The 26,474-nt window shown below is 35.7% G+C and overlaps 2 protein-coding genes across 3 annotated transcripts in view; both read right to left on the bottom strand.

The window, feature by feature from the left end:
- The window catches only part of LOC125742379 (uncharacterized), a 29,120-nt gene extending 26,725 nt beyond the window's left edge, over window positions 1–2,395 (bottom strand). For both annotated transcript variants that reach the window (XM_049014319.1, XM_049014320.1), the window contains exons 1-11: window positions 2,192–2,395; window positions 1,946–2,058; window positions 1,689–1,789; window positions 1,427–1,594; window positions 1,088–1,296; window positions 909–1,003; window positions 788–813; window positions 604–625; window positions 480–507; window positions 289–373; window positions 9–155 (exon numbers count right to left, since the gene is read on the bottom strand). In XM_049014319.1, the coding sequence (XP_048870276.1) occupies window positions 9–155; window positions 289–373; window positions 480–507; window positions 604–625; window positions 788–813; window positions 909–1,003; window positions 1,088–1,296; window positions 1,427–1,594; window positions 1,689–1,789; window positions 1,946–2,058; window positions 2,192–2,358 (1,161 nt within the window). In that variant the 5' untranslated portion in view covers window positions 2,359–2,395. The remainder of the gene's footprint in view (window positions 1–8; window positions 156–288; window positions 374–479; window positions 508–603; window positions 626–787; window positions 814–908; window positions 1,004–1,087; window positions 1,297–1,426; window positions 1,595–1,688; window positions 1,790–1,945; window positions 2,059–2,191) is intronic.
- Window positions 2,396–2,451: 56 nt separating this feature from the next.
- On the bottom strand, window positions 2,452–21,721 carry LOC125742383 (uncharacterized). The gene is made up of 30 exons (XM_049014339.1): window positions 21,501–21,721; window positions 21,302–21,394; window positions 21,087–21,115; window positions 20,857–20,878; window positions 20,362–20,386; window positions 20,116–20,182; window positions 19,654–19,788; window positions 11,850–12,049; window positions 11,651–11,754; window positions 11,453–11,571; window positions 11,126–11,341; window positions 9,846–9,920; window positions 9,201–9,457; window positions 9,008–9,089; window positions 8,250–8,393; window positions 7,678–7,877; window positions 6,672–6,775; window positions 6,407–6,525; window positions 5,751–5,927; window positions 5,622–5,653; window positions 5,430–5,527; window positions 5,275–5,297; window positions 4,687–4,708; window positions 4,411–4,438; window positions 4,133–4,217; window positions 3,867–4,013; window positions 3,225–3,436; window positions 3,022–3,125; window positions 2,780–2,898; window positions 2,452–2,672 (listed from the first exon to the last, which is right to left on the bottom strand). Exons 2-30 carry the CDS (start codon window positions 21,351–21,353, stop codon window positions 2,472–2,474), a joined length of 3,198 nt encoding a protein of 1,065 aa, XP_048870296.1. The 5' UTR covers window positions 21,354–21,394; window positions 21,501–21,721; the 3' UTR covers window positions 2,452–2,471.
- Between the last annotated feature and the right edge of the window lie 4,753 nt (window positions 21,722–26,474).

Genomic DNA, 26,474 nt, shown 5'->3' with positions numbered 1-26,474 from the left:
CAATTTACCTCAACTGAATAGGAATCCAGGGCTTCATCCAAGACAGAGGAAAATTTGGCAAAGAGAAGTTTCCAAGTGGCTACTGAGTAATTCATGCTACTAGCTAGTTCACATGTCAAGAGATTGACCAGATTTTCCTTTGTGAATTCTGCTTCCTTCGAGGAAATAAAATAAATTGACACCAGGTAATTAATAATGCTCTTGTAAAAAAATGAGACAATAAATATATTCAGAGAGTGTTGGAGCTTGGTCCAATAAAATCTGTGCAAAAATTTAAAGGAAACCTACTGAAGAACAGACATAGTCTGCAATGCTGACATTACACAGCGTTCCAGAAGCAGTCCCTGATGTCACAGTTTGTGTAAATGCACTCCTATGAAAAAAAACATGCCATGAAATTATGAAAACAATTGAAACAGATGTCAAGATGCTCATATCATATATTCCAAAAATACAAAAAAACGGTTAACAAAACCCACCAGTCAAGTTCAGCACAAACACTTGATTCTGAAAATCAATTACATTAGAATTTAGATCATAATTAAACTCAAGTGAATGATCAGTTTGTACACATGAATGTAAAGATGGCTAAAATAGACCTACCAATTACTGGTGTGTCTTCACACTAAAGAAATAAAACAGAGAAAAAGATCTTCCATTTAAAAAATCTTTTAGTTAAAAACAAACCATAATTCTCCATAATCCATAATGATTTTTACAGATAAAGTACAGTTATTGGGAAGATATCTGAGCACTAAAGTGCTACGGGGAAAACTGAAAAACTTACCTTGATAATAGGGGACGGCACACACACTTGATGGATAAGACATGGAACAAGTCAGAAAGTTTAATACGAAACAGAACTTACAACATGCAAAATTCAAATATAATAGATGTATGTCACCTACTTGCAGCTCTATCTATTAGCAGGACCTTGGTCAATTTAATGTTATAGGTAAGTGCTTCAGGAAGGGAGCTTATGCTTTTGTCGAGCCCCAACCATCTAAGAAAATATGAAATGAAATGACTTATTTTTGCCAGCATCTAAGTATTTGGTGAAACTCCAATAAAGATGTAGTTTACTTACATGGCATCATATGAGTCGCAGCTGATGTTCCTGGGGATGACATCCAAACTGCTAGGTTGAAGGCTAGGCATCAGCACCAGCAAATAGCTTTGGAACCAAAGTGCAAAGTCGTTTGGTAGAAAGGTATAAAATCCAGGGGCCAGTGCTGTCAAGGTCAGGTTTAGCATGATATTCCTTACAGCAGAGTTTTCGATGACGGTTAAGTTTCTCTGAAAAGAAGAGAAAAATTTGATTTTGAACAGTGTCCGCCTAATTCCATAAAGCCACGAATGTCATGGAAAAAAAAGACATATCAGAGCCAAAGTCTGAGAAAACGAAATCTGCTACAAACTTATTTACCTTCTTTGTAGCCTGAATAAAATTCCCAAAGAAGTTTTTGAGTTCATCTGGAGAAGTCAAGGTTTTGAAAACATCAATCACAATGGTTTCATTCTCTAGAGCGTTATTAAGGGGATCAAATAATAGTTCCACTTTTTGTTCTGGAGACAGGAAGTCCAAAATTCCCAGCTATATGGAAAAGGAAGGAAGAAAGAAAAAACTCAAAATAACACAGCAGTTGCAATCTACATTGGAAATTCTTCTAAAACTGCTGTTACTATACCATTGTAATATTAAAGTTCTTCAGGTCTGAGTAGCTGACATATTTGGAGAATTTTCCTAAATTGATGGACAGCCAGACAGCATCATCCTTCTCTTTGCAGGCTAAAATGCACAGGAATAAAACTGCAGGATCAGCACATTTCTTTATACACCATGAACATATCATCACTCAGAATGATCAACTGCAATTGATGTTGAGACGATGAATAAGTATATATAAAAATAAATGTGTATCCAAAACCTGTGCATATTGATTACCCTGATTATTGTTTTGGCTAATAGAATGTTTGAGGTATTCCACCAAAACTCCGATAATTTCCATGATATTTTCATTCGGAATTTCGTCGATGACTTTGTTCAATCCAAAAATACTGTAAAAAAAACAGTGCTTTATGTTCTGTGCTCTATCTACTAGACTCATTTGTTTAGTTTCACATTCTCCAAATGATAATCAATCATAATTCTACATATTTTTTTTTAGAATGAATTCGACAGTCCACTCACATGACTTGGTAATCAGTGCAATTGACGTAAGAGAGTGTAATGGAAAGCATCTCTGCATTGAAACTGGGAAGGAGGACTGTCAGCTTGACAGTGAACCAATCGTCCCACTCTTGGTTATCAAACTCAGGGAAATAATTTCTGATGACTGTGAAAGTCCGATTCATCATGACATCCCGTACTGCAGGTGTGATATCTGGAGGCTGGACATGCACAAAACAGGAAATTACAATTTCCACTCCAGAAGCATCAAGCTATTGCATTTTGTCATATTTCAAACGCTTCAGTGGATTTTGCATTTACAGCTAGAGGTGCTCACCGCTGGACTTTGGGCCAGTTTCGTCAGAAATTCATCGACGTTCTGGAATGAGTTACCGATCTCCAGTCTGTTAAATACAGCTTCAGTCTGATTTATATTAATTTCTCTAGCCCTCAGTACCACTTCTGCTATTTGGGTGGGTGATAGTAGAGGCAGTGAATCAAACTGTAAATAGAAAAATAAAAGAAATAGTTATTGTTTAAACAGTAGGAAATGTAATTCAAAACAGAAATTCTCAATCAAATATTAGATGGAATCTTGGTTTCACTTACACCAGAGAAATTGCTGTTGAGGCTGACAAGATCTTCTAGAGGTGCAAAGACAGAAAAGGCCCCAAAGTTCTTCTGAAGCCAATCTAAGCTGCTGTTGGTATCGGAGATACAGGAACCATCTGAGGCAAAAAAAAAGATATAATGAATCCATAAGTTTTATAGCATCTACAACTTGAAAAGCACATTTTTGTGAAACACATGTAGTATGACATATTAAGAACTAGGACGTAACATAAACATACCTAAAGTGTCATTTCTTGATAGGAAGGGGTAGATGAAAAGGGTATACACAGACTGTCGTTGCAGTGTGTTCATACATGAAACTTGGTCACTCAGAGCCTTCACACTTAAATGCAATAAAAAATACAGTAAGCAATACCATAATATTTACATTTTCAAGCTTTAATGCTGCACTGAAAGTATTCATGACAAGGACTGTACATACACAGCCTGGAATGTTTCACAGCTGAAGTTCTTTGTGCTTAGACAAGAGAGAAACTCTTTAGACACTGATGGCAAGAACGAGTGGAGTTTCCTCTGGAACCACTGATTTATGACATCAACATTTCTTAGGGATGTGGAGTTAAATTTGTCAATTGTAATTTCACCGATCACATCCAGCACGTTGGAGATGGACAGACTGCTGAAGCTGATATTCTGTCAACATAAAATTTAGATATTATTTATTCTTATTGTCATTAAACTAAATATGTCTTTTCATCCATCCATTTATCCATCTATGGTTCTATCCAGTCATACATACAACATCTTTTCATAATTTCTTATCCCATACAGGGTTATAGTAGCTTTGAAGACTATCACAGAAGTCACAGGTAACAAATAAGGGGACACTCTGGATAGGTTGCCAGTCTACTGCAGGACATATAATCACAGACTGTGGTCAACTTATACACACCAATTTATGTGAACATGCTTTTAGACTTGTAAGGAGAACCGGAGTATCAGTAACAAACTTGTGAGAACATAGAATGTGCAAACACCACATATAGAGCTATAGACTGGAATTCAATCCTGGAGATGTGAGGTCACAATGCTATCCATTAATTATTAAAATGACTTTGCTCACCGGGTTGTAATACAAGTCTAGAATTTCATCCAGTTGTCCTGAAATTTTTTGGAAGAATAACATCCAGATTTGTTTTGAAGAAGTGCAGTTATTCTGCAATTTGCATTGTAGGAGTTCAACAAAATCATGTTGTGAAATGCCTGTCAACTATACAAGAAACAGAAAATCTTAACATTTCTCAATGCATTAAATTTGTGAATGAATCTGTAAACCTAATTGTTTACAGAAAAATTGTTGTATTAAAAAAATCTTTGAACATTTCATACCGGCATACAAGCATATTCTTCAATACTGTATTTGCAGAGTGTATTTTCAATGTTATGGTTAACAAGCTTGTTACATATCGCTTTGCTGTAAAAATAAAATAAAACAAAATTTTTAAAGTCAACAAACGGAATCTACAACAAAAAAGCTGAAAGAAATATATGGATATTATCTAGAAACATAGCATAACATGTAGCATAAACACAATTAATATATAGAAGAATCAAAATTTTTACAAATATAATTAATATTTATTTTACTCAGTTTTGAATTTACTCACCTGTTGATTGCACTGCAGATTTTCGACCCTGAAAAAAGTCAACAAATTACTATTTTTTTTCTGGAACTACGGTTAATTTTCCTTTAACTTGCTAATTTTCTGTTTATATTTTATAATAAAAGGGCAATCTTGTACTTTCATGTAATATATCTATTGTTGAAATAGAGCAGTACACAAGAAAGAGAGCAGTATATAAACCACATCCTACAGTATTTATATATCACATTCAGATATGAAGCAGCCAGTTGCTAATATATGTGTCTAAATGAAACTTACCATTAACCGTTGTCACAAGGCACTGAGGATAAAAATCAAAATTCATAGCAATTAAAATACTTCAAAGTAAAATAGACACACTGTGTGATATTTTTTTCTAAAAACAATATTAATTATTTGCAGCACAGGGCAAAAGTCTTACGCAGACAAAGAAAATTATGCCTAGATGTTCATGTTAGAGAAAAACTATTCTATTATGCCTGTCAACGTCTGTTAGTCACAGTCTGCTAATAACTGAACTTTACTGTTCACCTGATGATCTCTTCGCCAGTCGAGAGCTACAATATTTTATTTATTGGACCTGCGGCATTGTTTTCATTTACAATACGAAGTTATTCCGCTAATAAGCTGGCTAGTTGTTTCACAGCTGACAGCGTTAAAACTATATCAATTATATACTGAATTCCGAAACAGTTTTGTCTAATATCGCCGGTGCCAGCAGTGCTGCACTATTTTGTAAGGCATGCACTGGCCAATCATGTACCACTTCTCTCATAAATATTAATGAGACATCACCTACCACCCTGCAAAAAGACTTTTGTACAGTACAGTAGGTGCATTTTACCATAGCTTACAATGACACTTTACCTTTTCTGTGGCCACTGGGCAATCTACAGTACGTAAAAAAAATGACCAATTAATGCAAAATCATACATGCAGTCGATACAACTTACAGACTTCATAAGCAATATTTCAATATTCATAATCATCGTTGTTAATAACAAATAGGTTTTAACACTAACCTTGTGGCACTGAGTGAATTAAGTGCTCCTTTATTTCAATGATAAATGACTCTACATCAGTAGACACTGCCGACAAAGCCACATCAAGGTTCATAAAGCTGAAGAGCAAAAGAGATGAGATCAGTGTTTATTTTGCTATAAAGGTATGTGAAACAATTAAAATCCAGAGGACATGTTTGCTGTGTAACGTACATGGTTCTGTAGGAGTCACAACTGATATTTACCTGTAAAAAGGTAAAACAAAATGTAATATGCAGATTATTTCAATGAACAGTTAATATTCTATAATGAATATTGTATACAGATACTGATTCAGAATACCTTCTGAGCTAAAGAAACAAGGTATTGCAGGCATTTTTCAAAATTTGTCTCCTTTGGTGATTCCAGGAAGTACTGAAACACTGTGTTGATGACGACACTTGGATTTTCCAGTTCATTATAGGGAAAAACAATCAGCTCCGCTTTCTGGTATGGTGTTAGAACATCTAGGACTTCCAGCTAAGAGAAAATTATGCTTGTTATTATAATATTATTGCTTCAATGCGCAAACATTAATGAAAAAAAAAATAATTTCATGGATCTCCAATTACACTAAAGCCAGAAAAATAAATTCAATACTGAGCATTTACTTTTAATATTATCATACATTCAAACATATTTATTGTGCAAACAATGAGATTTTGGTGGGAAATACAATTCCCACAACAAACATTTATTTTCTTTTTAGTATAAATTGCTTTAATGATGTGATGAAGGCTTCTGTGCCAGTTTAATTTATATATATTTTGTTTTGACATATTTTATGTACGTGGGTCTTGATGTTAATACAACATAAATTCTTCATTGAGCGGTGCTTAAGTTTTGTCAATACACAGTACTCAGCTATATCATTTAATACATGCTATGCATGTGCTCAGACTTTTCAACGTTTATCCATTTTTTTACAGTTTATCTGTTGTGCTTTCAAAAATACTTACTGCTGAGAAGTTTTTGTATAGCTTATAAAAATCCTCTAGATGTGCAAAGATGGAAAATGCACCAAAATTCTTAATCAGCCAGTCCTTACTACTGCTTGCTTGAAAAGTGCAGCTTGGATCTGTAATTAACACAAAATTTGAGAAAACATAAAAGTATCCAGTATAACATAATTAAGATGATATTCTTAACTGTACTCATATTTTCATATGAAACAACTGGTAGTGATTTGAAATGACATATTCCCATTTTTAAAGAAGCTGCTACCTGAGATGTCTTTCCGTGACAGAAAAGGGTAAATAAAATAATTATAGATAAACTGTTGTTGGATTTCACCCATTTCTGAGATGTGATTACTCAGGTCCAGTACACTGCAAGTAAAAAGAAAATTAGAGAGAAACTGGGGTTCTTAACAGAAGATTTCTTAGAACACAAGGTAGCTGAAAATAAAAATGACGTGATACAACATATATTTATCTATTTAGCTAAAAAAAAATATAAAATGTTCCAGTATGTAAAGTATACTACTACTACTACTACTACTCCTCCTACTACTACTACTAATACTACTACTACTACTACTAATACTACTACTACTACTACTAATAATAATAATAATAATAACAATGTTGATGTTAATATTATTTGTCATGCATTTCCATACTACTAGCAATAGTCTGCAGATGTGCCTTTTTCCAGCATGTGTTTGAAGAATATACAGTATTATGCGAAAGTCTTAGGTAGACATAGAAAATGTTTAAAACTGTTAATCTTCTTAGTAGATGTACATTTGCGCGGAAAAACCCCCAAAATTTAGCATTAAAAATAAACAGTAATGCAATAAAAAATGAACATGAATTTCCTTTGTTCTTCAAAATGTGACTGATATCTTATTGTATGACTAGATGAACACCTCTTCAGTTCCCAAACCTCTCCTCAGGGGCACCTCAGCCATACTGGGCATTCAATACATTTCACCACCAGCTCAATTAATTAATTAATTAATCAATCAATTAATTTTGTTAAATGATTCAAAGAGGTGCTGATTCACTAAACAAGATGGGGTAGTGGTCGAGTAGAAATAAAGTACATAGGTGTATAGGATGGTTGCTGCAAATTATGAGGTGACTTTAGGAGATGTTTGGAAATGGCTAAGCTGACACTTTGCCAGACATAATATTATAGTTTTACACTAACGTGAAGATCCTTTAAACATTATTTTCTTTGACTGCCTAAGACTTTTGCACAGTAGTGCGATGCTAAGTATACATACAGGGCTTGAAAAGTCTCACAGCTGAAGTTCTTGGTACTGAGACAGGAGAGAAACTCTTTTGACAGTGATGATAAATGTGGTCTGAGTTTGATTTGGAACCAGAGTTGGATGAAATTCACATCCTGAAGATTTTCCTCTGTAAAGTGTGTTTGAGGCAGTCCAATGATGTCTCTTATGTAGGAGCCGACGGACATAAAATTCTGAAAGTATGTTAGAAAATTATAAGTAGATTATAAAGTCTGTCTTTTGGTTGACAAAACCTTTTAGATGTTTGACCAACTTCTAGCATATACCTGTAAGAATGATGCAAAAATACTAGAGATGGAGATTTCAGGTCCAGAGAGTACAAATCCAGACCAAGATTTTGTTTCAACCAGCCAGTTGGGTACTCTGTGACTGTGACTCTTTATGCTCAACTGGCTGGTTGAAGCAAAATCTTGGTCTGGATTTGTACTCACTGGACCTGAAATCTTCACCCCTAAAAAAATACTTTCTATACATATAGGCTTAACTAGCATAGGCTTAACATTATACTGTATTAATAATAATTAAATATAATTAAAATTTCATACCAATGAGCAGTAATTTTCCAACAGTGAATTAAGAGCTTTGGAGAGTTCAATGAGTAATGCCACAATGTTTTCTTCAGTAAGGCTCAAATTAGCATGGGAGGCGCAATAAAAAAAATAGGCCATGTTTTCAATTGCATTGGGTACCTAAAATGAAAAGTATACGGTGAACAATCATGCAAAGTTAAAGGATATGTTAAAGTAATTATTAACCATGATATATATAGAGGGGCGGCATGGTGGTGCAGTGGTTAGCACTGTCGCCTCACACCTCTGGGACCCGGGTTCGAGTCTCCGCCTGGGTCACATGTGTGCGGAGTTTGCATGTTGTCGTCGTGGGGTTTCCTCCGGGTACTCCGGTTTCCCCCCACAGTCCAAAAACATGCTGAGGCTAATTGGAGTTGCTGAATTGCCCATAGGTGTGCATGTGTGAGTGAATGGTGTGTGAGTGTGCCCTGCGATGGGCTGGCCCCCCATCCTGGGTTGTTCCCTGCCTCGTGCCCATTGATTCCGGGATAGGCTCCGGACCCCCCGCGACCCAATAGGATAAGCGGTTTGGAAAATGGATGGATGGATGGATGGATATATATAGAATATCAAAATGCATTAAAGTTAAAGTGATGCTCAATGTATGTTATGTATGCCTTGTGAAATAAGCTGGAATTGTATATATTTGCTTTGAAATTGAAAACAGAATTCATAATCTTACTAAACATGCTTTCTACAATTTACATTCCATTTTGTAAAAGGTCAGTACTCACTGAGCAAGACACCCCTACAGAAGAAATACTGCAAACATCTGCTGGGCCAGGCAGTTCGTGATCAGCAGAATTATTTAAAGAGCTGTTGTATGAAATGATTAATAACCCATTAACAATACTGTATCAAACATTTTCTTTGAGTAACTGGTATCTGAATATACAGTCTACATCACAGAACGATTTTCATACTTACAAAACATGGTGGAAAATTTCACCAAGTTTTCCGGAGATCACGGTTTGATTGTGAGGTAAGAAACGTTTTAAAAGTGGTACTGCTACATGCAAGAACCAGTCATTAATATCAGTGATGTCAAAGTGGATCGGTGGTGGAGTGGGCGTGGTGTTATCCCCATCAGTAATGTTTGTAACAAAGTGACTGGCTAGTTCTGATAAAGTCCAGTTCATTATTGCCTGGGTGAGTGTAATACTCTTCATTGAAGAAAAATCTTCCTGAGAAAAGTATAATTCAAAATGTAAATATTGTATTATAATGAAAATGTATAAAATACTGAGATGAAAATTCGGAAAAATATTACTATTGTACTATTAACATTATTACTATATATGTTATATGATAATTACATATGCTATATATACATTTCCTATATAATTAATATTAAATACTAAAAGAATGCAATGTCTACCTTTTGCACTTTTTGTTAAGTTGTAGTGCATGACCATTAGCAAAAAAAAAAGATTATTTTAAATCTGACAAGATTTATAAAATGCATCATAATTGATATTGTAGTTATTGTACCTGGCAAACAAGTTTTTAAGGCACACAGATGCTTGTCATATTTATTCCACTATAAATAAACCATGATATTAATCACTTTACCTGCTTAGTGAGAGACACAAACTTCTTGACAAAACTCCCCACTGGTTTAAAGAAGGTCAGAAACCCTTTGATTCTCTGAAAAAAAAGGTTGTTATTTATACATCTTAAACACTGCTTAAGAATTAATATTTTGGTATTAACTGGATGTTCTAAACAAAAACATACTTAAAACTATGCAAAAGTGATAATACATTTGAACTGTTGAACATTATGTATAAAGTTCTACTGTGTCTGCTATTCATCAGTACATATCTCTGTGCCATTTGAGAGCTTTTCTGATTCGTGAAATCTCAGTACAGTTACAATGACGTTACATTCTGATAAACCTATCGTACAGTAAAAACATGTATGGCAAAAATGCATTTTAATACAGCACACCCAACCTAACAAACATCATAGCCTAGCCTAGCCTACCTTAAACATATTTGGAACACTTGCATTAGCCCACAGTTGGGCAAAATCATTAACACAAAGCCCATTATATAATTATTGAAAAATGTACTCAAAGCGAAAAACATTTACCCATTGTAAAGTGGAAATATCGTAACACGGACCATCATTACCCAGGGATCATCTGTATATACACCCTTATATAGACAGATCTTTGGACTGCATTTGATATGTTTTACTGGGAATGGGTTTGTGCAACAACATTTTTTAAATATTAATTTTGTTGAATAAAGATTGTTTCCTTTTTTTATTTAAATGTAATATAAAAGTCCCATTAGGATAGTTGTCATTTATTCCATTATTCATTATTACTTTTTATGTAAGATATTATTCATTATTAATTTATTTTTATTAAGTGTAAAATAAATATATTATGCCCAAAAGAATTAAAGCTGGTATATGCTAGCTAGCTAAAGTGTATGAATTGCAAGACACAAAAAAAACTGCATGTTTTTAGAACAAGTATTACCACATCAACCAAATATCAAATCCTATTGATTATTATCTGGTTAAATTGTCTGATCTGATTTAACATTAATTTGTATATAATTAATTTATATATACTCTGTCACAATTAATTATCAGTGTTACATTTCAACCTCCTCAAACTGACAATATACCAATACAAGACATTAATTAATGAAATATTTTCATGTAGAGAAAAATGATTCAATGAAATAATAAAAAAAATGAAATGATATTCAAATTTACTGTGATATAAAAACATTCAGAGTAGAAGTGTCAATATATATTTCTTACAGCAGGAATACATTTTGCACATTAGTTCAGTGTTAATGACCTTTAACAACATCCTAATTCTGTCAGCATACCTTCTGAAGTCTCCTTTCTGCAGTAGTTGCTGATACTGTGGTAGCCAGGGTTGTGGTCTGTGGGGTTGTTGAGTCAGTCAGATCCTGGTTTTCCAGGAGGGGGTTTAACATGCTCTTAAACACCAGTCTGAATTTGTTATTATCCAGACCAGAAAGCTCTGGATGCAAGAGAAGTTCAGCTTTTTGCTCTGGAGTTAGGATATGCAGAACCTCCAGCTGCAGACAGAAACAATAAAAGATGAGTATTTTCCACCTAAAACTGATATTTATATAGAACTGCATAAAAATGGAATATTACATACAGTATGTCATTTTATAACTACTTACTCCTCTAAAGAAAACGTTCAATTCTGTTAAGTGTTTAAAGCGAGCCATGGCAGAAAATAGGCCAAAATTCTTCAATAGCCAGTCTTCACTGCTGTCTTCTGGAGATGCACAACCTGTACCTAGTACACAAAAAACACTTTACATTTTTGCTCCTTCACTCTTTAACTCAACAAACATACATACATAAATGAACCTCACCTTCTGTACTGTTCCTAGATAGGAAAGGATACATGAAAGACATATAGATCCACTTTTTCCTTACTGAGTCCATGCCTGAAAAATGTTTGTTCAGCTCTTCTACCCTGTCAGAATTGAGAATATCACGTTAAAGCTGAGTTTTTCTAAATGAAATAATATCCTACAGTATGTATTGCAGCTTACAGTATGAAATACATACACAGTCTGGTAGGTCTCACAGCTGAAGTGTTTGGTGCTGAGACATGATAAAAATTCCTGGGATAATGTTGACAGGAGTGGCCTGAGCTTCACTTCAAACCACGCTTTGACAAAGTCTGTATCATTAAACCTATCGGTTTCAGGGTTCAGATTCATAGCATCAAACAGCTCAAGGATGGACCCATGGCTAAAGCTTGATCTCTGTTGGAAAAACATACACAGGCAAGACGAGTCACATTTCTTCATGCCAGAAAATCAGAAAAATTTGTGAACAACAAATGACAAAGCATCAAATATATTAAAAGCATATGAAGCAGGGCGTTAGGGCCCTTTCTATTCTATGTGGCACCGTAACAGAAACAGAAAAGGGTGCAAAGACAGAGACAACCAAGAATACTCTGGCCTTGTCTTGATGTATTTCAACTAACAGACACTGAATGCATCGCGCGTTACTGGGTGGAGCATAACGCCATAGTGTGACTATGCTGATTCCTGCCTGAACACCATCCTGCTGCAACAACCACCCAAGTGACAAGCATCTGCCATGTCTGTTCAGACAACCAGGTCTTTCCAAAGGGTGGCTAGTGATATGGTGCACATTTACTAGCTGTTGACAATGTTCCCCTTCATCCAAGCACAGATGACAACCAGAGGAGAATATAAGGAACATTTTGTCTCGAGGCTGGATTCTCAAATGTCAAATGTCCATTGGGCCATACACTGCACACATTGCAATAAAGGGTCTTGCTGAAAATGAACAGGTGTCCAGAGCAAGGGAAATAACAATGCAGCATTAACATGCAAGTCGTGTGTGACTCAGTCAGCCAAATCCCGTCTGCTCCAAATTTGGCCTGTTTGGTGCAATGAATGACCTGCCTAACTGATAACCATTCTCTACTTTTAATTGTGTAAATATGTGTTTTTTTAGTGCCAGTGATTACCAAAAGGTTTGCAAAAATTCATAGCAGCATACACTGTAACATATAAGCTTCTTTGGACTATGCAGTAGATTGTATAATCTTTTATCAGCAATGCATTCTAAACTTTCATTCAATATTTACTCATATTACTAACATAAATTCACACAATATCTATTGGTTAACCATTTGAACCTTATCCATTTTTGAGCATTTTTCTTTCCTTTGAATTTACACTTATTACATTGCATGTACATGAATTAGCCACATGTGCCTTATGGTTTTGTTTTCAGGACATTCTGGGCTACTCAGGTATGTCATAATTTGATTTGTAAATACTGACATAGTCTTTTTGATCCTTCTTATGAGGAAAAACTACTTGCGCCTATTGAAATTTCTCCATTTTTAGTCTGATCTAATATAATAATTTGCAGGCACTACAATTACAATCTTATAAATGTTGAGATTAGAGTCTCTATGATGGGGACCTTTCTATGGTTTAGTATTATGAAAGACTACATGGTTAGTACCAGGTGGAAATGAATACAGTGCTTATAGTAATCAGAATAAATGGGTTCAATTGTAATATGAAAGGTACATGGTGTGGATTAATTGTCCCTCAAAGTTTAATGCTTAAAGCACACTTTACAAGACATGTCTGTGTCATTTAGGAAAAGTTTTGTGAGATTTCGCAAAAGTGCATGCTTATCTTTCAAACACTGATTTTTTATTTTTTTCCCTCAATGTCCCTCCCGGGACTCGGTCAGAGTCTAATGCTGAATGTTTATCGCTGTTGTTTTCTTGTCAATATACACAATGATTGGCAAAGTGAATATATAAAAAAAAACGTTTAGTCTGCATTTTACTCCCAAAACAACAAACCAGCACTGTAGCAGGTCATTGTGTTTACATGTAGGAGGTGTTCAAATTACAGGATGGGCTGGTTCTGTTTGAACTGTTTTGTCGGAGCTCGACATCAAACGTACACATTAAAACTTCTGTGAATAAATATTGCGAAAATATGAAGTAATTGTCCATCTAATGTGAATGATATCGATATTGTATAGATTAGGGGTGCTTTTTCGTGGAAAATGTTTCAATTATATGCCTCATTACACACAGAATTACTCACATGGAATGCACAGGATTATTTTAGTGCACAACGTTGGGATTTGGAGGACCGGATCGAGTAATTGAAAAGATATACAATTCACGTCTGTACGTTATACCTATTGAAAGTTACGAGCCTCAGATTAATGGATGCGAAAATCAATGCATTTTGCGTTTGCCAGTTGTAAGAGTCAAGCATATTGGTTTGTTACAGTGTTTTTAAAAAGCCAAAAAAAATCGAAAGCCAAAACCCAAACAGTATTTTGCTGGACACACATTAAATCAAAAAGTCCATGTTTTCCTTCGAATCAAAATCATAGCGTCTTGAATTAATTAGCTACCTTGTACGACCTTTAGTGTTGCCAGGTCCAACAAAAATCTCCAGAGTCTGCTTAAAATTCTGTTCTGAAATTAACCCCAGTACACTGTATATCAAAGAAATAAACTGATGCACATGCATTTACATGTATGTAACCGTTTTATTATCCTGTAAATAGTCTGTTAATTTTTCAAACTGACCCAACACTTCTGATATAGCAAATTTTAGGTTTATAATGGAATAATACAGATTTGCCATAAGATTGCTTGCATGAGAGTCTGAAAGCGTGAGCGTCACGCCAGATGCGTTAGTTTGACAGGTCAGTCAAGCACACATACTAGCCTGCCGAAATAAGCATGGACATCCCAGAGAAACATCACCTTAATGGCAACATATGTCTCTAAAATCATAATATATGCCCCAGACTCAATGGTACCTTCACATCCATGCAATTTACCCATGCAGTGGGCACTGATGCACCCACACACTGTACCATCATAGATCCTGGATTTTGCACCTTTCACCGATAGCAATCTGGATGGTCAGTTTCTTCTTTGGCACGGAGAACTTGATACCCATTTTTCCCAAAAGCAAGCTGAAATGTGGACTCATTTGACTACAGCACCACAGTTCCACAGTCCATCTGAGATAAGCATAGACCCAGAGAACTCGCTGGTGTTTCTGCATAGAATTGATGTATGGTTTCCTCCTTGTGTAATACAGTTTCAATTTGCATTTCTGGATACAGTGATGGACTATGTTAAGTGACAATAGTTTTCCAAAGTACTCCCGAGCCCACACATTCAACAGTGGTTTCTGACCTGTACATTATGCACTGAAATGTCTCTGTATTCTCAGAATCTTTTCACAATATTATGTAATGTAGATTTTGCAAGTCTTGCATTGAGGAATATTCCTTTTGAACTATCAATTTTCTCACAAATTTTGGCACAAATGCGTGAGCCACAGCCCATCCTTGCCTGCAAAGACAGAGCTTTTGATGATGCTACTTTTATACCCAGTCACAATATCTCACCTGCTACCGATTAGCCTGCTTAACATGTAGTCTTCCAAAGCAGTGTCAAAGGAATATTCTGTGCATTTATTTTAACTTTATTCCAAGTTTTGTTGAGTGTCAACAAAATTCTAACTCCACGTATACAGACAGTCCTCTACGTACGAATGAGTTGCGTTCTGAACGGCCGTTCTGAACTTGAAATGCTCGTAAGTCATTACTCAACATCATTTTAAGGGTATATGCAAGTACAAAGAACTAGGATATGCTGGAAGTTCGCACACTACGCTGCTGTGTGGCGGGAGTAGCGGCCAGAAGTCGTACTAGGCGGAATTGACACGTAGAATGAAAAAATTGATGTTGCGGACAGAATAAACACAATTTGGACTTACAGTCCTCTTTGGTCATATGTCTGAAAGTTTGTAAATTGAAAGTTTGTAAGAAGATGAGCGTCTGTATTTCTAAAATACAGTTAAGTTGGTCAGTACAACGGCTGAAAATCTTTTCTTTGTACGTTTGTCAGTTAAAAGTTCACATGAATTAACATATTACAGATTTTTGTCTTTAATGCATTTTACAAAATCTACCAACTTTTCTGCAAATGGGGTTTCTATTTTTAAGCAATAAACAATTAAATAACAAAAGGAACAATTATAATAATAAAATATTATGTCTTATAAACCAGGCACTTGATAATGAATCATTATTTGTGTTAACTGGGTTAATTTTGATACCACAATGTGACCCTAAGAGAACATTATGACTCCTATGTGACCCCAAGAGTTTGAGCAAAACTTATCGGTGTTAAGGGTGTCATAGAATGAAAATCTGACTTTATCTTGGCATAGCAGAATAGGGAGAGTTCAGTACATGGTATTGACATACTGTGATTCTCAGACGTTATTGTTCTCTCATTTAAATATAAATCCTGCCTATGTAAAAGAAGGTGCCAAAACGGGCTGATTCAAAAATCCTAGACTGTTATGTAACAGTCTTAACTACACCCTCAAAGATAACATACACTAGCCCACTTTCAAGCCCAATGGATCTGCACGACCTGTGACATTTTTTTCACTCTCAATTGGTATGTATGCACAGTTTCCACAAGTGCACCAGGCAAGGAAAAGTATGTACTGAATGCAGTACAAAGGGCTGAATGCCCTTTTGGGAAATGTACCCTGAATTTGCAAAGGCGCAGTTGAGAGTTGAGTGACTTAAAGGGCTAAGCCTCTGTGCTTATGATCAGAAGGCAGCTGATTCAAGCCCTGTCCTAGACAGAATAGTTACATGTCGGTGACCTCTTAACCCCCAGCTTCAGGGGTACTGCACATTGGCTGAGCCTGTGCTGTGACCCCCGAACTATGGAGAGTAAGATGGGGCAGGTGAAGAGAAGGATTCTGATGTATTTGTTAAAATGGCAAAGGATTTATCATTTGAACAACATTGCAAAGTCTGTGATACTGTCATCGACAAGAGGCTTCTCTACTGCCTGTAGCATACTTTTGATTAGTTGAACAAATATCTAATCGAGACTGAAGTACAAAAAATTGCAAGCAAGAGTCAATACAATACAAACAACACATTTAGAAACTGCTCAGTTTGCTGTTTGGAGCTCATACAAATTGCATGACAAAACTAGCATCGTAAAATCATTTGCTGACTGAGATGCACAATTATAATGTTCTTGTTACAATGCTAAAAACACAGGTATGAATATGGTAACGTTGTACCTAGGCTGAAGAGGGAGTATTGCAGTTACAAGTGACAAAAAAAAAAGTGTACACTACAAAATAATGCTAAAAAGTACAGTATGGTAAGTGCATAAACCAGTAACATATAGGTTTACTATCATTATCAAGTATTACATACAGTTCATAGTTGTACATGCTATACTTTTACATGACTGGCAGTACAGTAGGTTTATGTTAACATTAGCATTACCACAAACATCTGAGTAATGCTTTGTGCTGCGATTTTACTAGGTGACTCTGTTTTAATTTTATGGGAGCAATATCATAAATACGGTCCATTGTTAACCGAAACGTCATTATGAGGCACATAACTGTAGGGATGTTTGTTATATGTGAGTCTTCGCAGTGCTTCACTGTCAGCCAGCCAATAAGAGCAGAGCTTATCAACATATTAATGATGCCATCAAAAAACGGGAAATGGCCTATTTCATTCTATTGCCATTCTAATGGTCTGTTTCATTCTAGCACTCTCATCTCGTATGTACGATTTCTCCGACATGATTTGAAGGCAGGGTTAGTTATCAGAAACTCATAAACAGTGCTGGTAGAAAACCCCATTTATCACTAAGAAGAGATTCAGTAAATCCCCAGTATTTACTTCTATGGGTTATTAGGATGTATTTCTGAGAGAAGAGAGGGTACAGGAGACTGACAAAGGGCATCATCATGGACCTTGAGGTGTGCTCATTGTTCCACAGTGCAGGCCCTGATATGAGTGGTGGAATCTCCTGATTTGCACATAATTGCAATATTTTCTGCAAATTCAACATACATAATGCAGGACATTAATGCACTTAAACTACCATATTAGTGAAGATGAACTGGGAAGATACATTTCACTTTATATATCCATCCATCCATACATTTTCCAAATCACTTATCCTACTGGGTTGCGGGGGGTTGCGGGGGGCCTATCCCGGAAGCAACGGGCATGAGGCAGGGAACAACCCAGGATGGGGGGCCAGCCCATCGCAGGGCACACTCACACACCATTCACGCACACATGCACACCTACGGGCAATTTAGCAACTCCAATTAGCCTCAGCGTGTTTTTGGACTATGGGGTCCCAGAGGTGTGAGGCAACAGTGCTAACCACTGCACCACCATGCCGCCCCTCACTTTATATATTGTAACTATAATGGCAATTGTTTACAAATAAAAAAAATCAGACTGTATACAGTGTAGGTATAAAATCGCCTCGTAATGTGACAAGATGTCACACCTCGGACCCTGATATACCCGTCCCCCCAATGTTAATATGAAACCTACATCCCTGATAACCACAGAAATAAACAATTTGCAGGGGTAAACATGCATGTTTTCATCATTGGCAGAAGAATTCAAGAAATGAAAAGTTACACTGCAGGATTATTCTCATCAACACCAAGAAGACAAAGGCCAGACCATGCACAAGTACAAAGATGAATCAGAAGAGTTTTGGAACAAAGTTTTATGGACCGATAAGGTAAAGCTTAACCTTTATCAAAGTGATGGGAAGAAAAAAGTGTACAGAAGGAGCACTCCACTTCATCTGTGAAGCATGGAGGAGTTAATGTCATGGCTTGGGCAAACATGGCTGCCTCCGGAACTGGCTCCCTAGTCTTTACTGATAATGTAATTGTGGTAGCAGCAGAATGAATTCTAAGGTTTACAGAAACATCTTGACTTCCCATGTCCAACGGTGGGCAAGCAGAAATACAATGACCCAAAACACACTGCACACATAACCAGGAAGTTCATCAGAAAGAAAAAGTGGAAAGTTATAGACTGGCCAAGTCAGTCTCCTGATTTAAACCCAACCGGGCATGCATTTGGCCAATTGAAGAAAAAACTCAAGTCAGAAATGGCCCCAAGCAAGCTCTAACTGAAAGGCGCTGCAGCGAAAGCATGGTAGACCATTTGAAATGATGTGATCAAGAGTGTGGTGATGTCAATTGGTTGCCAACTTGAGGCAGTTATTGCATGTAAAGGATTTAGGACCAAATACTAACTTTGGACAACTTAGTTTTGCTTTTCATTTGTCCCAGTACTTATGCTCAGTTGAAATTGGAAATGTAAACACAACAAATTTTAGTCTCATCATGTTCATTTGACCTTAAACGTAAATTCTATGAAAATGTAACAAAATTAACGAACTGTTGAATACTATCCAAATTTTTTTCCTTCTCACTCTATATTGTTTACCCCAAGAAATACTGAAAGATGGGAGTCACTGTTTTAACAATTACAATTGCAACATGACGGGTTATATGATTAATTGCCAAGGTGTACCATTAATTATGATTAAACAATTTGATCATACCATGCTAGCTTAAAAACATCCTTGACACCTTTCGCCCCTTGCTGACACTGCAGAGGATATGAGTACTTCTAGGAATGCCGACTTAGCCAGCCAATTTTACTCTGTCTTTCTTGATGAGCACTTTGCTGCTATGAATTGCTTGTGAAATTCCTAGTGGAATTCCTTGTAGTGGCCCTTTTGTACATGGGTATAAGAAAAACTAAATTAAAATGATTGATCCTGTTGCTAAAAAGTGTCATGCGAGCAACTTACTGGCTCCCCTTGCTGCTAGAAGCTTGTGGTGACTAACTGTGCTGGTGACTACAGTTACAGTTTGTCTTGGATGGTGGCTGACTAGGTTGGGGCCTTGTAAAAATACTAAAAAAGGGAAATTTAATTAAATTAACTTACCATAAATGAGTAGATATCTAAAGCAGTGTCTATTATTCCATGGAGATTCCATATGTGGTCTTTGCTGCTGAAAGGCGTGTTAAAAGACAGTCCAATACATTGTGAAAAAGTGTTGATTGTAGAATCTGGAAGTTTCTACAGAAAAGGGTAATGGATTTAAAATAAATTTGAGTGGGAGTTCATTTTTAATTATTGCAATTAATTTCAATTAATTAATTTAGTAATATAGAACTAAACTTAAGATACATTTTTTCTATATAGATAATTGGGTTTTTTTCTGAATCGGCACGCTGATCTTTTAATCTAATATTGGTCAATATTTACAAAACATCAGTGGACTACAGAAGCGATTTGTTGAATAAAAAATGCATGTAACTGTTTATATTTAGAATATTGCAATAATAAGTAAGTTTGCTTAACCAGTTTTGCTCATAATTCAACTAAGAGAATAATCATGCTCACCATGAAGCAGGCTTGTTGTGAAACACTAACGTTACACATTCCATCAAGGTTGTTTTCATAACTCGAACTGAAAAAAATCAAATCAAAATCGTCTTCGTGATCCAGAATAACCAGTCTTTTGTCATTTGCTGCCTCAAGTGCGATTAAAAACTAGTCTTTCGCATTGCACTAACATACTACTGTAGCTCTTGCTTCGAGACTCAAAATGTGATAATTATATTAAAATAACCTAACATTTTCACTTACGGAGTTGCACCAAGACACCAGGTTTCTGTAAGATGAAAATACACAGACAATATATAATCATTATGAAAATATTTTTAAGATAGCTATAAACATTATCTATATTAATCATTCTGGTATTAATTTGAGGGAGACCCGGTGGGAGTGTGAATCACACCTTACAAATTATACACTAGCTCCAAACTCATTATGCCTATTTTTGAATAACCAGATTTTAAAATCATGAAGAAAGCAAAAATAACCTGCTGAGTCAAACCCATTCAACCCCCTATGACACTGGAAGAATTAACAATAATCACATAAAAACAACAAGTGCTTATTATAAACATATTTTTTTCAGCATTACCCTTAACTAGACTGTTGTATTTTTAATAGTTAATTTGCCTACTATTATATACATTTAGTCATGTTAGTTACACTGTCATTCATTAATAAACATTCCCTGGCATTTACACTGCATTTTAGTTATTTATAACATCTTCCTGTTCATGTCCTTACCATTGGCGTTTGTTGTGTTGCACTGTGGAAAAGAAACTTGTTTAACTTTGATAAATTCTCATAGATGTCAGTTGATATACTCTGCTTTGATAGCAATTTGAAAACTATATATATATATATATATATATATATATATATATATATATATATATATATGTACACACATTTTTTTCTATATTTAAATGAAAAAAGGCAGCTTTGATTCCGACTATTAAGAATAGACAGCTTACCTCAACAGAGAGACTTGTCTTGATGGAAACTGAAATGGGATAAAATTAGGTATGAAAATGTGCTCTATTTTTATTTTATATAAGTTGCAGTATATATATATATATATATATATATATATATATATATATATATATATATATATATATATATATTCATTTTCTTACAATTATAGTCCATGATAATTTTCAAAATACACAGTGAAAATCCCACTCACCAAGTCCAAGGATTGCCGCATAAACAGGGAGGAAATGGTAGATGTGGCTCATTTTAGCTATTAAATAGCTTCATTGGTTACTGGGAAATAATCCTAGAAATAAAAGGTTGAATTAATATATATGTCTATTTAATGTACACAAAATGTATTAAACATGACAATGCATTTTCCTAGAATTTGACCGGCTGAACGAACTTACCTAATTTAAAAATCAATCACAATTTCCAGTCACTCTGTCTCCTTCAGTACGTTCCAGTAAATATTTCACTTACAGGTGATCTGTGTAAAACATTTGAACGTGTCCACAAATATGTCCCTTAAGGTATTATTAACGTAATTACAACGGCCTACTGCCCTACACACCCACTCAAAGAAAAAAGATCATAGCAACCTTTGTCGTTTCATTGGTTTCAATATTTTCCTTTGCGTCTCACTCACGCAGGTAGTTCTGAAAAGCAGATGCTGTAATACCTTGTTTGTCTGGTTTTACCGGGTTTACCTACATGTGTAGTACATCTGTTGTGAAAACAAGGTATGTGACATTTTAGTGTGTTTGAACTATGTCCCAAAGCGTGATCTTGTTGAAACATTTGTAAAAAAAAAAAAAAGAAAAAAAAGAATGATTTCTACTCTTGGTGATTACATTCATCATTTTGATGAAATTGTCATTCCAAGTTTGAGCCATGGGCTGTTACAGCTCATGGATGATTTGTTACAATGTCCTGTTCTGACCAATTAGGCTTGCAATTTTCTGATCAGCATATCAGATTTCTATATTAATTTAAAATAGCCCCTGTAACAGCTAATGTAACTCAGTAACTCGATATTTGATTATTTGTCATGAATTTAAACAACGGTTTTATTACCTGCATGACGCTTTCCATGATTCAAGTGAAATATGAGACTAGATATCAGGAAACTAACTTGAAAGCAAGTGTTGACAAAAAAAACTGATCTTTCCACTGATTCACATTCACACATCAAATAAGTTAATAATCGTAGACTTCTCGCAATCATTAACTCCTTGTTGTCTTCTAATATCTCTGGGGTTGTTATTTCTTTAGATCCAGAGAAGGCCTTTGACATGGTCGAATGACGATATTTATTTGCAACATTGGGAAAATTTGGCTTTGGGTCCAAATTTATCTATTGAACTTGTTTGTTTTATGCTTCCCCTAAAGCTTCAGTAGCAATATCCATAAGACATTGTTTTTTTTTTCTCTCCAAGGGGAACAAGACAGGGGTGTCCCTTAAGCTCGTTGCTTTTCGCCTTAGCCATACATCTATATGCCATTAAACTCAAATCTCATTACAGAAGAGGAATAGAACACAAAGTTCATTTGTATGCAGATGATTTGTTGTTATATATTTCTGTACCCAAAATATATTAGATCCACTGCAAACATTAGGTAGATTCTCAGGATAAAAATAAAACTTTTCTAAGAGTGAATGGTCCCTGCTTAACCACTCTGTTTTACAGGTGGTAGATACAAATTACAGTGTATTTTAACATTTATACCACAAATGAGGTACAGATTCACTGTTTAAAGATTTAAATGCATGATGATTTCTTGTCATAACAAAACAAATGCATGTATTTGCTGTGTTAGTATAAGAAAGTGCTGTACCTTATAGTGGATCATACAGGGAATGTGTACAGTACTTACCAGTACCAGGCATGAGGATTACTGAAGAACTGGAAAAGTCTTTTGGACTGATTAGTCAAAATTTCATCATGCAGGGTGTTTGTACACCAAGGTTGGATCCTCAGTGTATGACACTCGGAAACCAGTATATGTGTATAATATGTGTCTGTCTGTCTGTCTGTCTATCTATCTATCTATCTATCTATCTATCTATCTATCTATCTATCTATCTATCTATCTATCTATCTATCTATCTATCTATCTATCTATCTATCACTTATATGTGTGTGTGTGTGTGTGTGTCTGTGTGTGCACACGTGGTGTTCTTTCTACAAGGGAAATGAAATATTTGTCAAAAAGTTCTTCACAACTGTTCCTGTAACTGTGTTGCACTCGTTCAATGGAGTTTAAATCTGCAGACATTGCTGGCCATATATATATATATATATATATATATATATATATATGTACCTTCTTACTGTTTCCTTGTAATGTCTGGTAATGTCTAAAAGTATGGTTTTAGTCATTATCTGACTGTAGGATGTACCCCTGACCAACTGCATTCAGACCAGAGGGTATTGCATGGTGCTCCAAAATGCTGTGGTGACCATTTTGGTTCAGAATGCCGTCATGCTATGTAGGTCACCATCTCTAGCACCAGCAAAAGAGTCTCAGACCATAAGACCTTCCTCCTCCATGTTTGATCAGTATCACACACTGAGGAACCATCCTTTGGACCTCTCACCGGCACAAAAATACCCTACATGATGGACCAAAGATTTCAGATTTTGAATCATCAGACCTGAAATAATATGTTTTCTAATAATGGCATTCAACTTTTCCTATAGAGTTTCTGACAGTTGTATGACTTAATTCACTGTGACTTGTCATGGCCATTAACATATTAAGTGTGTTTCCTATTTGCATATATATACATACACACAAACACACAGTACCAATGAAAAAGTATGGACACACCTACCCATTGAAATTTTGATCTGAAATGTTAATACTTTATTGACTGCTGTGGTGAAATTCCCATTTTCACCTACCCCATCTTACTCTCCATAGGTGAGAGCTAGCTTGGCAGCCACCTGTAGTGGGGCTGAGTTAAGAGCCTTACTCAAAGGAGTACAAAGGTGCTGAGGTTGGTCTTGAACCAGCAACCCTCTGATCAAAGGCACAGAGGATTAGCCTAATGACCCACACACGGCCCTCAAGACACTTATCGATGTCGACAACTTTGTTGGAACTGTTACAGCTCATTGAAACAATGCTTCATTTCCCCAGAAAAGTGATTCAATTAAATGCAATTGTGTAATGAATATCTGCCTTTAGTAGTAAAACTCTGATAGGAAGAGATCTGGCAGACCTATAGTCACAACACAATCAGAATACAAGCTGAGAGTCACTATAGCTTATGTGATAGGTACCTCACAGGACAGCAGTTAATCTTTAGGAATTACAGTTGCTTAGATGTTATTCAAAATTGCCCTTATGTATTACATTAAATTTCCATCTATCGACTGGCATGAAAGTGGAATACAGCATACATACATTTTTATGCTCTTCGAGCCATTCAGTGAACACTGATGCCCTCTAGAGGATTGTTATCTTGGAAGTTTGCACTGCCATATGGAAAGAAACTCTTCATGCGAAATGAATTGTATTAAGCGGTGGGTTCACATTGATTTACATTAACCATGCCTATTTATGCTTGACATGCCTATAGACTGCTAGAAAACGGCCTTTTACTAGAATCCAGTCCATCACATATTCTATATATACAATATATATATACATAGAAAAAATATGAACATGAATGATTACCATGTGACACTTCCATTGTTCAGCGGAGCACTATTTTTCATAATGGTCTACACTAATTCTGATGGTTTTTATACCATAGACATACATGCAGCCAATTGATTCAAAGTTGCTTTTCTGCTTTGATTTACTTCTTGGTTATACATGTGTCCAAAATGGTTAAGGAATGTATACTACGTTAATGATTGCCATGCCAATATTGCCTTAGCCACTATTATTTAATGAAATATCACGAAATTCAGCCATCTTTCTCACTGATGCTCCTGCCAAAGGTTCATCTACCTATGGTAGTCAAAATAATGGATGACATAACCAACCAAGAATCTTCCCTAAATGTAACAGGATGTTTTTAAAATGAAAAGGAGAAATGTACAGTATGTTGCGATGGGCTTTCATATATTGTATATGTAAGTAAAGGTGGTTAGTTGTGTATATGAAACAAATATACAGAATGTATGAGAATATAATATTTGAAACTGAGCAGAAATAACAGTGTAACAGAATATAACAGAAATAAATAGTACATGTGAATGTAAATAATTGTGTGCAAGGAACAAGATGATAGTGAATGTAAAACTGGTACTATTTGTGAATGAGAATAGTGGTATGTGTGACAAAGTTTGATTGCAATGGAAAGGAGTTTGACTATAGAAAGGTACTAAATTCTCAGTTACTGATTGGTTATCTTTGATGAAGCCCGCCTTCCCAATCATAATTGATTTGACAAGATGGTGGACCAGGAACGATTGACTGAAACCAATGGTACAGTGGTCGTTAAGGGCAATATGCTGCCAATTCAGAAAACACTTAGAAATTCTTAAAATACATGCAAAACAAAATGCTGCAAATCCAGTTACAGCACAATGGACATTCCTGGGGAACAAGGAAGCAAGATGGACCATTAGGGCTGGGTGGTATATCAAAATTTTACAGTATATTGATATCCTTTTGTCATATGTTAATTTAGGCCTCTATTAAAGATTTTGAACTGAGACCAACAGTATTTCTTCCTGGCTTATCAACACAAGAGCTTCCCTGCCCTGTGCCCATATCCTCCAGGACAGGCTGCTGAACCCCATGACCCTGAATAAGATAAGCTGGCACAGAAAACGGATGGATGGAAAGTATCAAAGGAAATAAACCACAGCAGTGTCCTATCCCACATTTTAAAACACACACAGCATAGTCTCCCAAACTGTGCTGAAATCTCCCTTGTTTATAATAAGCTTAATTATTAGTCATCTGAGTACCATTACTTGAGGTGATTCTTGGTCTGAAGTTCTACATCAAGCACCACCTTACATCTTATTCATTAAGAGTTTTGGAGGGAGAGGGTTTGGACCCCATCACAGGCAGCACAGGGCACAGGGTTGGGGTACACCCTGAATGGCATGCCTATCCATGGCAGAGATCCCACACACACACATACGGCCAAACGCACAATCATGCAATAAAGGAAATTTACAGGCGCCAGTTTGCTTAACTGCATGTAAACTCTACTACTACTGCTACTGCTACTGCCAGAGCTACTGTACTGAATTAAGTTATATGAAACTTCTGTGTCTCAAAATTGCTCCTTCTGTGCCCCATACTTCCTCAATATGCAGATAGGGAAAATGAAGGGATAGCTAAAAATACAGATATTTCATGATAGAACAACAGTAATAATGCAGGTATAATACGTGGAAAGACAGTGATGG

This window comes from Brienomyrus brachyistius, chromosome 5 (genome assembly GCF_023856365.1).
Source record: "Brienomyrus brachyistius isolate T26 chromosome 5, BBRACH_0.4, whole genome shotgun sequence".
In the NCBI taxonomy this organism is placed as follows: Eukaryota; Metazoa; Chordata; class Actinopteri; order Osteoglossiformes; family Mormyridae; genus Brienomyrus; species Brienomyrus brachyistius.
This window is presented reverse-complemented; position numbering and strand designations above follow the sequence as displayed.

Coding starts and splice junctions, on each gene's coding strand:
- LOC125742383 (XM_049014339.1), bottom strand. CDS start 21,353: ATGAGCCACATCTACCATTTCCTCCCTGTTTATGCGGCAATCCTTGGA. Junction 11,572..11,650: donor ATCTAGGAACAGTACAGAAG/GTGAGGTTCATT, acceptor TTTGTGTACTAG/GTACAGGTTGTGCATCTCCA. Junction 2,673..2,779: donor TCAACAGCAATTTCTCTGGT/GTAAGTGAAACC, acceptor TTCTATTTACAG/TTTGATTCACTGCCTCTACT.